We start from the raw sequence: 14,074 nt of genomic DNA on the forward strand, positions 1-14,074 counted from the left end.
CTCTGTAATTAAAGTTGAGAACATGTTCTCAAACTAAAAATCAAGGTTTAATTTCACCTGGCTTTGCCACCCAGCTTCCATGATATTTTATCATACAGAATTTGTTTTTGTGCTTATAATGAATTCCAAATAGAAAGCATTGCACAGATCAATATTGAATCCATTCCCAGACCAAAACGAAAGTTACAAAACCAAACTATTTTATACTAAACAAATTTTGAAAATAATCACTACCACTTTCTTAATGACTCTCTTAAAATTTTTTTATTTATAATAGAAAGCCTAGGAGAATAAAAAAAACCAATACATGAATATGCTTATTTTTATCACACTTCAATCCACCAAAAATTTGAAGTGGCTGGGTAACTGTTTACATGCACTTGCCCTAAAAATGCCATCTTCCTCTGAAACTACGCTGGGCATCCCTGCACGTTGTAGAGGAATCAAGATAATCTACATTTTCTGATACTCATCCCTGCTTCCAAATGTGGTTTCCCAACTCACAAATTTCCATGTTCCCTTTTAAAAGGACTCTATACATGACAGTTTTTACACCATTACCTCTACAAGGTTATACAGTTACACTAGGTGGAACAGAGTTACCTACAAGTGGAACAAGAGGCTGTCACTAGAGAAAGGGTTCAGTGTCTAGGCTGATACATGGGACAGAGTGCAGTTTTGCAGCAGAGTGACAGATGTTCTGCCCTGCACCCACTGCCTTTGCAAATCCAGGGTTTATCTGCAAGGAACCTGCAAATCCTTGAGGAATTAAGACATCAGTGCTATACAGCTAAACTTCAAGAGGGAACTTTTTAAGACAATCTTGCTTAAAAATAGAAAAAAGGCACAAAACAGTATACACAGTATGGTTCCATCTGTGTTTAATAAAAGAAAAGGAAAACAAACCCATATATCCTTGGCATTTGCTTAAAACATTTCTGGAAACCTTCGTAAAAATCAGGAGTTAACTGGCAGAGCCCAGGAACTCTTCCTCTAAAGGGGAGGCTTTCACTCTTCAACAGAGACTCGTGTGTGTGTGTGTGTGTGTGTGTGTGTGTGTGTGTGTGTTTTAACTATAAACATGGATTGCTTTTATGTGTTTTTTGAGGGAATACTTTTTATAAAAGCGAGCAAAACTCTGATTTCAAGATGGTGGGGAAAAAAACCTTTGGCCCTTTGTCTGCTGAAATGTCCATTAAACTATCAGGAATAAAACTGAAACAAAACTTCAGAACCCACGGAGTCAGCACCCTCACTGCCCATAAAGAAGTTGGAAGGCAGAGGCATGGGCTGTGATGCGGTAGAGGGGGTCCAACACAAGCCATTCAGAGCCCAAGGGTTGTCCAGAGAGAGGGGACACACAGGGGACAGCAAGGGACAGGCTGAAAACCATTTAACAGCCTGACTCTTAGACCCCTGGGTTCCACCCCAAAAAATAAAGGTTGAGGAGTCTTGTTGGGAGAAACTGAACCACTTCAGAGAGAAGGGAATGGGGGGAGGGGCGGTGGAAAAGGCCACAGGACACCCTCGATGACCTGCAGTGAGCCCAACAGCCAGCAAGCCTCACTCCTCACCCCCACTTCAGCTTGTGTCAGGTACGTCAGCATGAAAGACACCCAAGGAAGCCTCCCATGCAAAGGGGCACAGAGGAGACACGCAGATGCAGAAGAAAGCTTCACTTAGTGTTTACCTGCAGAGAGACGAGGGAGGACACTACATCTATGAAGCAAGAACAGGATCCCATAAGAAAAAGGAAAGAGAAATTAAAACTACAATTTGCCAAAATAAAAACTCATGAAATTCTTGGAAGATAAAGTCCAGGAAACCTCCCAAAAGGTAGAACAAAGATGAGAGAAAACAGAACAAAATTATGAGATCAATCCAATATGACCAAGAGGACTTCCAGAAAAGAAGAGAGAATGGTGGGGAAATCGTCAAAGAAATCATTACCAGAACCAAAGGGACCACCAAGTTCCCAACACAATGAATTGTTTGTTTCTTTGTTTTTGATGTCTTGCTGACATACAAAAGCTTTATGTATGCATGTGTACTTGTAGGTATGTGTTTACAGCTATATATTTTCCTCTTTTTTACTGAAATGAAATTCACATAAGTTAACCATTTTCAAGTATACAATTCAGTGGTATTTAGTACATTCACACTGTTGTGCAACCACCACCTCTGTCTAATTCCAAAGCATTTTCATCACCCCAAAAGGAAATCTCAAATGCATAAAGCAGATTCTTCCCCATTTATACCTCCCCTCTCCCCTTGGCAACAACCAATCTACTTTCAGTCTGTATGGATTATCCATGATAGATATTGCATACAAATGGAATCATATAGTATGTGGCCTTTTGCATTTGACTTCTTTTATTTAGCATAATGTTCTAGAGATTCATCTGTATTGTACTGTGGATCAGTACTTCATTCCTTTTTATAGCTGAATAATATTCCAGCATATGTATGGACCACCTTTTATGTAACCATTTATCGGTTGAAGGACATTTGAGTTTCTACTTTTTGACTATTGTGAGTAGTGCTACTGTGAACATTCATGCATAAATATTCGTGTACTTGTTTTCAGTACTTTGGGGTATACAACCAGGGGTGGAGTGGCTGTACCATTTTACATTTGCAACACTATGAACAAAGCTTCCAATTTCTCCACATCTTTGCTAATGCTTATTTTCCATTTAGTTTATTACAGCCATCCTAGTGGTTGTGAGTGGTTTCTGTGGGTTTGATTTGCATTTCCCTAATGAATAATGATGTTGAACATTTTTTCTTGTGCTCATTGGCCATTTGTATATCTTCTTAGGAGAAATGTCTATTCATATTATTTGCCCATTTTTAAATTGAGTTGTCTTTTTGTTGTTGAGTTGTAAAGAGTTTTTTATACATTCTGGATAACAGATCCTTTTTGGATATGTGATTTGCAGTTTTTTCTTCCATTATGTAGCTTGTCTTTCCACTTTCTTGATAGTGTCTTTTGATGCACAAAACTTTAATTTTGATGAAGTCAAATTTATCTACTTTTTCTTTTGTTGTTCATGCTTTTGTAGTCATATCTAAGAATCCATTGCCAAATCCAAGATCATGAATATATACCCTTATGTTTTCTTCTAAGAGTTGTATAGTTTTTGTTCTTTTTTTTAAAGCTCGTTTATTTATTTGGGGGGGGGGGTGGCAGAGAGAGAGAATCCCAAGCAGGCTCAGTGCTGTCAGCACAGAGCTGGACACAGGACTCCATCTCATGAACCATGAGATCATGACCTGAGCCAAAATCAAGAATAGGATGTTTAACCTACTGAGCCACCCAGGCACCATAGTTTTTATTCTTATTTGTAGGTTTTTGATCCATTTTGAGTTAGTCTTCGGATATGGTGTGAAGTAATGGTCCAACTTCATTCTCTTATATGTAGATATCCAGTTAGCCCAGAACCATTTGTTGAAGAGACTATTCTTTCCTCATTGAATTGTTTGGGCACCCTTGTTGAATATCAATTGGCCATAGATACATGGGTTTACTTCTAGACTCTCAATTTAATTCCACCGACCTATTTGTCTATCTTTATGCTGGTCCCAAATTGCTTTCATTACTGTAGCTTTGTAAAAAGTTTTGAAATTGGTAGGGCACCTGGGTAGCTCAGTCAGTTAAGCGTCTGACTTAAGTTCTGGTCATGATCTCGCAGTTCATGGGCTCAAGCCCCATGTCAGGCTCTGTGCTAACAGCTCAGTGCCTGGAGCCTACTTCATTCAGATTCTGTGTCTCTGTCTCCCTATGCCCCTTCCCTGCTCATGCTCGCTCTCTCTCTCTCTCTCTCTCTCTCTCTCTCTCTCTCTCTCGTGCGTGCACACTCTCAATAATAAAACAAAACAAAAAGAAGTTTTGGAATTGGGAAGTGTGAATCCTCCAAATTTGTTCTATTTCAATATTGTTTTGGCTATGCAGGATCCCTTGCAATTCCGTATGAATCTGAGGATGGGCTTTTCCATTTCTGAAAAAAAAAAGCTATAGAAATTTTTATATAAGAACTGTCTTGATTTTTCAGAATGTTTTGGGTAGTACTACCATCTTAACAATTATTAGTCTTCCCATCCACGAACAAGGGATGTCTTTCCATTAATTTATGGGTTTTTTTTTCATTTCTTTCTGCAATGTTTTGTAATTTTCATGTACAGTCCTTCACCTTGTTTTATTTCCATGTATTTTATTCTTTTGGATGCCACTGTAAATTCCATAGTTTCCTTAATTTTCTTATGAGGTTGCTCATTGCTATTGTAAAGAAACACAATTGATTTTTATGTGTTGATCTTGTACCTTGTAATTTAGCTAAATACCCTTTATTAGCTTTCTGGTGGCTTAAGGTTTTCTACACATAGGATCTGCCATCTATGACTATGGATAGTTTTATTTCTTCCTTTCTAGTTTGGATGCCTAATACTTCTTTTTCTTATCTAACTGCTCTGGCTAGAACTTCTAGTACAATGTTCAACATCAGTGACAACAGTGGACATCTTTGTCGTGTTCTTGATCTTAGGGGGAGATTGCAGTCTTTCATCATTGAATAGGATGTTGGCTGTGGGTTTTTCATAAATGCCCTTTATCGTGGAGAGGAAGTTCTTTTCTATTCCTATACCTAAACTATTTCTAGAATTATTATTTCTATTCCCAGAATAGTGTTTTCATCATGAAAGGGTGTTTTTTCAAATGCTTTTTCTGCATCAACTGAGATAATCATGTGGGGCTTTTTCCATTTGTTCTATTAATGAGATTAATAGAGATTAATGAGATTAACAAAATTAATGAGATTAATATTGTTAATATTAATCAATAGAACATTGATTTTTGTATTTGAACCACCCTCCTGCTTCTGAGATACATCCCAGTTAGTCATGGTTTGTATCCTTTTAATATGCTGTTAGATCCAGCTTGATTTTTGCATCAATATTTATAATATAAATCTTTTGTTGAAGATTTTTGCATCAATACTTATAAAGGATATTAGTCTAGATTTATTCTCTGGGGGTCTTTACCTAACTTTGGTATCAAAGTAATATTGGGTCTCACAGAATGAGTTAGAAAGTATTCTCTCCTCTTTTTTGGAAGGGTTTGCAAAGGATTTGCATTAATTCTTTAATGTTTGGTAGAATTCACCAGTAAAACCATCTGGCCCTGGTCTTTTTTCTGTTGGCAGATTATTTTTGGTTTTGTTTTGCTTTGTTTTTTTCCTTCATTCATGATTTTATTTATTTTTTCTTGATAAGTCTGGCTAAAGGTTTGTCAGTTTTACTTATCTTTCCAAAGAACCAACTCCTGGTTTCATTGATCTGTTCTATTATATTTTTAGTCTCTGCTTCATTTATTTCTGCTTTAATCTTTATTATTTCCTTCCTTCTACTGAATTTGGGCTTTGTTCTTTTTCTCACTCCTTTAGCTGTAAGGTTAGGTTGTTTATTTGAGCTTTTTCTTGTTTCTTGAGGTAGACCTGTATTGCTATACAATTCCTTCTTAGAACAGCTTTGCTGCATCCCTAAGATTTTGGACCACAAAATCTTCATTGTTTTCATTTTTTGTCTTCATGTTTTCATTTTCATTGGTCTCCATGTATTTTTTTAATTTTCTCTTTGATTTCTTGGTTGACCCATTCATTGTTTAGTAGAATGTTATTTATTCTTCATGTATTTGTGTTCTTTCAAATTTTTTGTGATTGATTTCTAGTTTCATACCATTATGGCTGGAAAAGATGCATGATATTTTTTAATTTATTGAATTTTTAAATTTATTGAGATTCATTTTGTGGCCTAACAGGTCATCTATTCTGGAGAATATTCCATGTATACTTGAAAAGAATGTGTATTCTACTGTTTTCAGATGGAATGTTCTGAATACATCTGTTACCTCCATCTTATCTAATGTGTCATTCAAAGCCACTCTTTCCTAGTTGATTTTCTTCTCTCTAGGTGATATATCCATTGATGTAAGTGGGGTGTCAAAGTCCCTTACTATGACTATATAACTGTCAATTTCTTCCCCTATGTCTGTTAATAGTTGCCTTATGTATTTAGGTGCTCCTATGTTGGATGTATATTTACAATTGTTATATCCTCTTGTTGGATTGTTCCCTTTATCATTATGTAATGTTCTTCTTTGTCATTACAGTCTTTCTCTTAAAGTCTATTTTATCCAATGTAAGTATTGCTACTCCAGCCTTCTTTTCACTTCCATTTGCATAGTAAATGTCTTTCTGTCCCTTCACTTTCAATTTGCAGGTGTCTTTAAGTCTGAAGTAAGTCTTTTATTGGCAGCATATATATGGGTCTTGCTTTTTTATCCATTCACTCACACTATGTCTTGATTGGAGCGTTAGACCATTACACTTAAATTTTGCTTGTTGCCATTTTGTTTTACAGTTGTTTTTGTAGTTCTTCTCTGTTCCTTTCTTCTTTTGCTCTCTTCCCTTGTGGTTTGAAGACTTTCTTTAATGTTATACCTTGGATTCCTTTCTCTATTTTTTTGTATATCTATTATAGATTTTTGATTTATGTTTACCATTAGGCTCATCTATAACATCTTACACGTACAGTAGTGTATGCTATTAAGTTGATTGTTGCTTAAGTTCTAAAAGCCCTAGATTTTTACTCCTCCACCCCCATTTTATGTACATGATGTCATATTTTATATCCTTTTATTTTGTGAATCTCTTGACTGATTTTTGTAGATATTCTTGATTTTACTGCTTTTGTGCTTTAAACTCCATACTGGTTTTATAAGTGTTTAATCTACTACTTTTATTATATGTTTGCACTTACCTGTGAAATTTTTTCCTTTCATAATTTTCTTACTCCTGATTATGACTTTTGTTTTTTCAGTCAAAGAATTCCCTTTAACATTTCTTATGAGTCTGCTTTAGTGGTGAACACTTTTAACTTTTGTCTGGGAAACCCTTTATTACTAATTCTATTCTGAATGATAACCCTGTTGGGTATAGTATTTTTGGTTGTAGGGTTTTTCTTGTCAATACTTTGAATATATCATGCCACTATTCTGGCCTGAAAAGTTTCTGCTGAAAAATCAGCTGATAGCCTTCTGGGGTTTCCTTTGTATGTGACTGTTTTCTTACTGCTCTTAAAAATTCTCTATCACTATTTTTTGCTATTTTAATTATTATGTGTTTTGGTGTGGACCTCCTTGGTTTGGGTTGACTTTGTTGGGGGACTCACTGCACCTCCTGGATCTGGATGTCTGTCTCCTTCCCCAGATTAGGGAAGTTTTCAGATATTATTTCTTCAAATAAATTTTCTGTTCCCCTCCCTCTCTCTCCACCTTCTGGGATCCTTTTATGAATGTTATTACAGTTATGTCTTTGAGTTCCCTTAACCTATTCTCATTTTTTACTATCCTTTTTCCTTTTTGCTATTCAGTTTGGTTGCTTTCCATTACCCTGTCTTCAGATCACTGACTCATTCTTCTGCCTCCTCTAATCTACCATTTCTCTCTAGTGTATTTGTTATTTCAGTTATGTTCTTATCTCTGGCTGGTTCTTTTTTTTTTTTTTTCCTTCATATTTTCAATCTCTTTGTTGGAGGTCTCACTGAGATCCTCTACTCTTTTTCTCAAGTCCAGTGGGTATCTTTATGACCATTACTTTGAATTCTTTATCAGGAATATTGCTTTGCTCCATTTCATTTAGCTCTTGTGCTGTGATTTTGTCCTATGCTTGCATTTGGGACATATTCCTGTCTTCTCATTTTGTCTAACTCTCTGTGTTTGTTTCTATGGGTTAGGAAAGTCTGCCACGTCTCCTGATCTTGAAAGTAGTGGCCTTATGAAGAAGAGGTCCCACAGTGCCCTGCAGTATAATGCTTCCTGTTCACCAGAACCAGGCAGTTCAGGGAAGTCTCCTATGTGGGCCACGTGTGTCCTACTGTTATGCCTGGGATGCATTTGTCTTCAGATCAGTCATCTGTAATGACTCTCTTTGTCTGCTGTGGGCTCACTGGGCAGGGTTTGATCCCTGCATTGTTAGAATGTACCAGTCTGGAGCCAATGCAGGCTTCTTCTTGGGCAGTGTCAGCAGTCAGATCAGATGCCTACCTTTAGCCCATCTACCTAGGTTGCAGTTACACCAAACTTCAGGGCTTTCTTCCTATGCTGCCCCCTGAGAAGCTTTGGTTGGAAGGTTTTTAATTACTGATTCAATGTCTTTGTCATAGGTCTATTGAGATTCTATTTCTTCTTAAATTAGTTCTGGGAATTTGTGTGTTTTTAGTAGTTTCTCCATCACATATAGATGATCTAATTTGTTGGTATACAACTGTTCACAGTATTCTCTTATATCCTTTTATTTCTGTAAGATGTGTAGTAATGCCTCACTTTCTTTTCTGATATTTTTATTCTGAATCCTTTTTATTCTTGGTCAGTCTAACTAAAGTCTTCTCAACTTTGTTGATCTTTTCAACTAAACAACTTTTGATTTCAATGATTCTATTTTTCTATTCTCTAGTTTAGTTTTCTATTCTGAGTTTAGTTTGTCCTTCATTTTCTAGTTCCTTCAAGTCACGTTAATGATTTGAGATCTTTCAAACATAGGTGTTTGCAGCTATGAATTTCCCTTTGATCACTGCTCTCATAGTATATGTTGTATTTTCATTTCCATTCATCTCAAAATGTTATAATTTCATTTGTAATTTATTATTTGATTCGCTAGTTGTTAGAATATACATTAAAAATTCAACATATTTCTGAATTTTCCATTTACCTTATACTGTTGATTTCTTTTTGTTTTTTTTAATGTTTATTTATTTTTGAGAGAGAGAGAGAGAGAGGGAGGGAGGAACAGAGAGAGAAGAAGACACAGAATCCAAAGCAGGCTCCAGGCTCTGAGCTGTCAGCACAGAGGCTGATGCGGGGCTCAAACTCACAAACCATGAGATCATGACCTGAGCCTAAGTCGGATGCTTAACCAACTGAGCCACCCGGGTGCCCCTATTGTTGATTTCTAATTTCACTTCATTGGGATCACAAAAGATATTTTGTGATTTCAGTCTTCTTAAATTTATTGAGACTTGGTGTTTGGCCTAACACATGGTTTATCCTGGAGAATAATCTATGTGTTCTTGAGAAAAATGTGTACTCTGCTGTTGAGTGAAGTGTGCTATGGATATGTTAGGTCAAGTTGGTTTATAGTGTTGTTCTAGTCCTCCGTTTCCTTATTGATCTTCTGTCTAGGTGTCTTGCCCATTGTTGAAAGTGGGTTATTGAAGTGTCCAGCTATAATTGTAGAACTATTTCTCCTTTTAGTTCAGCTAATGTTTCCTTCATATATTTGGGGGCTCTGTAGCTTGGTGTGTAAATGGCTATAACGTTTATCTTCTTGATGAATTGACCCTCTCATTGATATATAATGTCCTTATTTGTCTCTTATAACATTTTTTTGACCAAAAGTAGATTGTGTCTGATACGAGCATGGCCACTCCAGCTCCCTTGGTTCTTATTTACATGGAATATCTTGTTCCATCTTTCACATTGAACCCATTTGTGTCTTTGGATCTGAAGTGAGTCTCTTGTAGACGGCATATATAGTAGGATCATGTTTTTTCATCTATTCTGCCAATCTCTGTCCTTTAACTGGTGAATTTAATCTATTTACTTTTAAAGTAATTACTGTTAAAGAAGCACTAACTTTTTACACTGTTAGTTGTTTTTGGGGTTTTTTTTTTACACTGTTAGTTGTTTTCTATTGAGTTCCAAAACTTTCTGTTCCTGAATTATTTCCATCTTCGTCTGTTGTGTTGGGTTTTTTTTTTTTTTAGTGTACCATTTTCATTCCCCTTTTATTTTCTGGATATTTTTTAGTTATTTTCTTATTAGTTACCCTGGTGATTATAATTAACATCTTAAACTCAGAAAAATATAATTTGAATCAATACCAATTTAGCTCTAATAATGTATTAGTTAGGGTTTCCAGAGAACCAGAACCAATAGAATGTGTAAATATAGACAGAGATTTATTTTAAGCAATTAGCGGTCATAATTATGGAGGCTGGCAAGTCCAAAATCTGCAGGGTAGATTAATCAGGATTCATTAAATGCTCCCCTGGTTGAAGTATTCTATTAGAATCCACAGTTCTACAAAAGTTGATTCTGTTATTTTTTGCCAGCTTATTGGTTGTTTCAGTGGAGGGACAGATTCTTGGAGCACCCACCTCTACCATTTTCCATGATGTTACTATTTATATATTTTTTTAGTTTTAATTTTGAAATTATTATAGATTCACAGGAAGCTGCAAGGATAATACAGGAATGTCCCATGTACCCTTGACCCTCTTCCCCCTAATAACATCATGCATAATTACAATATCAAAACCAGGAATTTAACATGCACAGTGCAGCACAATGAATTTTAAAAGATCACTTCAAATGGGGCACCTGGGTGGCTTAGTCAGTTAAGCGTCCGACTTTGGCTCAGGTCATGATCTCACAGTTCATGAGTTCGAGCCCTGCATCGGGCTCTATGTTGACAGTTCAGATTTGGAGCCTCCTTCAGATCCTGTGTCTCCCTCTCTCTCTGCCCCTCTCCCACTCGTGCTCTCTCTCTCAAAAATAAAATAAACATAATAATAATAATATTAAAAGATCACTTCAAATAAGGCTTAACCTCATGAAATTTCAGAACATCAAGGATAAAAAGACCCTAAAAGCTTCCAGAGAGAGAAATAATTCGTATACAGAAGTTGATAATCTGAGTGGAAAAAAATAGAAAAATGCCTTGAAAATTCTGAGTGAAAATATTTTTTTAAAGAACTGTATGTCAAGCTATGCTGTGAACAAAGTATGAGAACAGAAAAGACATTTTCAGATGTACCAAGTCTTAGAAACCACAAAGAGATATCCTTCCCCATCTTGTAACAGTAAACAGAAAGAGGAAGGCAGGGAAGCAGGGAAACAAGGGCTCCAGGAGAGAAGGCCAAGGAAATGCCCAGGAATGCCCAGAAAAGGGATGACAGCCACGTGGCTGTTTGGTCAGAGAGCGAGGCCTGGCTTCCAGAATGGATGGCACCATGGAAACTGGGAATGGGCGTGCTGCCCAAAAAGACTGACCCGTGGAAAATGACGTTATGACGTACTGGTAACAGTGGGTAAGAGTATGGAAGGACTCAGCCAGAGACTTTTAAAAAATAAAATTAAACAGATGAAAAGAATTATTATCCCCTAGGTGGGGGGAAATTGCATAAGAAGGAAAATGCAATTATGGCTTAGTAATAAACAACAGTTAGGCATTTGTATTTTCGAAATTATGGAAACTCTGTGCTTTCAACCATAAACGATATAGCTATTTTGGGGGAAAGGGAGAGAGAAGGAAGATATAAGAGAGAGAAAATAATAATCTACCAAAGAGGTAAATAATTCCTAGACAGCGTCTAAATTTGGCAAATCAAGAAATAACAGGGTATGTTTATTTATTTATAAATCTAGCAGCAAAAGCCAAAAGCTGCCAAAAGAGTTGAGCGTTCCCTCAGCAGGACAGAAACACGCTTTGCCAAAGGGGTGAGGGGGGTTTGTTTTTACCGTAAATCTTTTAATTCTGTGTTGCCATAAGCTTTATGCATAAAACACTCTGATACAAATATAAATGAATGTCATTTCCTTTTGGATTAGAAGTACTGTTATCAAACAAAAAACACGACCTAAAAAACAGAAGGACACAGTGCTACTCATTGTTTACGGAGGAGGCCTTCTCTCAAGTTTTTAGGATTTGAAGCATACTGAAAGATTTTACATTCGACTTTTGAAAACAGGAAAGTTAAAATTCCCACCTGGAAGTACCCTAAAGCTAACAGGACAGCTTAGGCTCATAAGCACTTTTACTACTTCGTCACAGCCACTCTGTGTGAGCATCCCCACAGACAGGTCTGAACAATGACAAGTAACACAGGCCTTCAGCCCCTGGGGCCTCTGGTCCCAGAGCGCAGGACAAGCCAGCTGCAGCATGGGGCACAGTGCTTGGCTCCCCTGACCAATTCCAACCGTGAGACAGGAGAACTCACGGTACTGTCCCCACACACGCAGCTGTGGGGATGGACGCCCCTACTCCAGCGTGGGCAGATCTGCACTAATGGTGAGAAGGACGCACCACAGCAGCATCTGAAGTGACAGCGCCCAGATATGTGTGAAGAGGCTGGCGGTGCAGACAGGTGATCAAGGGGCACGGGTGGGATACGGGGAGTCACCAGGAAAAGAGTGGTTTAGTAAGATCCCAAGAGTCAGCAGAAAACTGCCGGGAGCTGCTACCTAGGGGAGAACAGACAAGGCACAAGAGCAGTCTGACAACACTGGCCCAGGGGCGGTGGGGCCGTGGGCAGCGGCAGGGTGACAGCTTTGCAGCCCTTGCCCTTCTCCTGCTATAGGGGTCTTCTCTTCTGTGGGTCTCATTCTGCAACAGACAGGCCTCCTGTCTTGAGATGTCGCAGCCGAAGAGCCCGGTGGAGGCTGTGACCAGGCAAGTGGCAGATTCCAGAAGTTTCCACACCTCTCCCAGACTGGGAGAACCATATTCAAGGCTCGCTTAGTTCTTCCTTTTTTCTTCCTTGCCTTCTTCCTTCCTTTTTTTTCTTTTGTTCTTTCTTCTTTGATTTTTTGGGTGAGGCATCTGATCAAAGATTGAGGCAATTTAGCTCTAGTTTATGAGGAAACAGAATGTGACAGAGTCCACAACTCAGAGTGACACATCACACACACCACACTGCCCACACACACTATGCTCACCAGGCTCTCTATGCGTGGCCACCTTAGTGGTGCGTCCATGGAAGAAGAGAGACCCAGCGGCAGATCACAACCTTGGGTTCAAGGTGAAGGGCTCTGGCAAACTTAGGCTCCAGTAGGAAGCTTTTAAAGGAGGCTGAACCACACAATCCCCATTTGCTGACACACACATGCTGCAGACACACAGACAGACCAACCGTGGGAAGCGGGCCCAGAGCAGCACAGTATGGAAAGTCAATAGGGTGAGGGGTTTCAAGGCAGGAGTATAAGGATTCCCTAAACAGAGGGAAGCAGGAAACCCTGACTTTCCTACGAAGTATGAAGATGACTGCCGACCAATTAAGTGTCAAATCCCTTCCTGACGGTCCAGTCACTGGTGGCCTAGGAAATCAAGGAATGTTTGTGAAGCTCAAGAAGATGCTAGAAATGGCTTCTGCCACTAAAAGAAAAAAGCCAGCGGCAGTCACGTGGCTGAGTGCTGGCTGGCAGCAGGCGAGGAGCAGGATTCCCCCCGAGCCCGCAGCGCTGACACAAAGGCACATAGCATTCTTTATAAGAACATGTACAAATATTCAGACCCTGCCCAAAATGAAAAAATTCTCCCATTTGATCAGCCTTTGACACCGTCTGGAACTACTAGTGAAAGCCTCCTTCTGATAATGCGCTAATGACAGGAAATGTTTAAGCAAGCAGGTCCTGAGAATGGCTTGGGAAAATCTGAACTGTCTCTGTCTGAGACCAGATAACAAATGATCAAGTCTTCCTGGGAAATAAATCCTGCCATGAAACAAGATAATTTAGGAAGAGGATGAACTATGACTGCTTCCATTACAGAAGACACTAAGGAGCGCCGGGCTGGAGACACATGCAGCTGCACCTGTAAACACCCCCCACTGCACACCATGCACACGGTTAGCAAGATGCTAGGTTCTCTACCGGGTTAAAGAATACCATAGTTACCACTGTTCATCACAAGGTGCAGGTGCAGACCCCGTTAGCTCACAGCGTGCTCAGAATTTTCAATTATCCACTCAATAGCAGCCCACCCCTGGAGCAACAAAGAAAGAGTTCAACACGGTGTAAGAAATCCTGCTTCTCGAACTGCAGATGGCCAGCCACAACCTGGATTTTAAATGGCACAAGGAAAGCGCTGCGGCTTTAAAGGAGACACAGTAACCATTTGTGAATAACCTTTCACCGTAAGCAGGCAGTTTTTCAAGCTCAGAAATAAGGTGGTAGGTGTTCTGCCTGAAATTCTCGCACAGGCTCAACACGGGCACCTACCATCTACGCTATCACCTCCTG

At 38.7% G+C, this 14,074-nt stretch overlaps 1 protein-coding gene across 8 annotated transcripts in view; it reads right to left on the reverse strand.

The window, feature by feature from the left end:
• PRELID3A (PRELI domain containing 3A) overlaps positions 1–14,074 on the reverse strand; it is a 39,018-nt gene that overhangs the window by 10,428 nt on the left and 14,516 nt on the right. For 2 of the 8 annotated variants that reach the window (XM_027068437.2, XM_027068427.2), the window contains 2 exons: positions 13,730–13,817; positions 865–12,656 (listed from right to left, as the gene is read on the reverse strand). The exons of 4 other annotated variants lie outside the window; for them this stretch is intronic. In XM_027068437.2, coding sequence (XP_026924238.1) covers positions 13,764–13,817 — 54 coding nt within the window. In that variant the 3' untranslated portion in view covers positions 865–12,656; positions 13,730–13,763. Of the gene's footprint in view, positions 1–864; positions 12,657–13,729; positions 13,818–14,074 lie in introns of those variants that run through there. 2 more of the 8 variants (XM_027068435.2, XM_027068426.2) reach the window with 1 other exon arrangement.

This window comes from Acinonyx jubatus, chromosome D3 (assembly GCF_027475565.1).
Source record: "Acinonyx jubatus isolate Ajub_Pintada_27869175 chromosome D3, VMU_Ajub_asm_v1.0, whole genome shotgun sequence".
Taxonomy (NCBI): Eukaryota; Metazoa; Chordata; class Mammalia; order Carnivora; family Felidae; genus Acinonyx; species Acinonyx jubatus.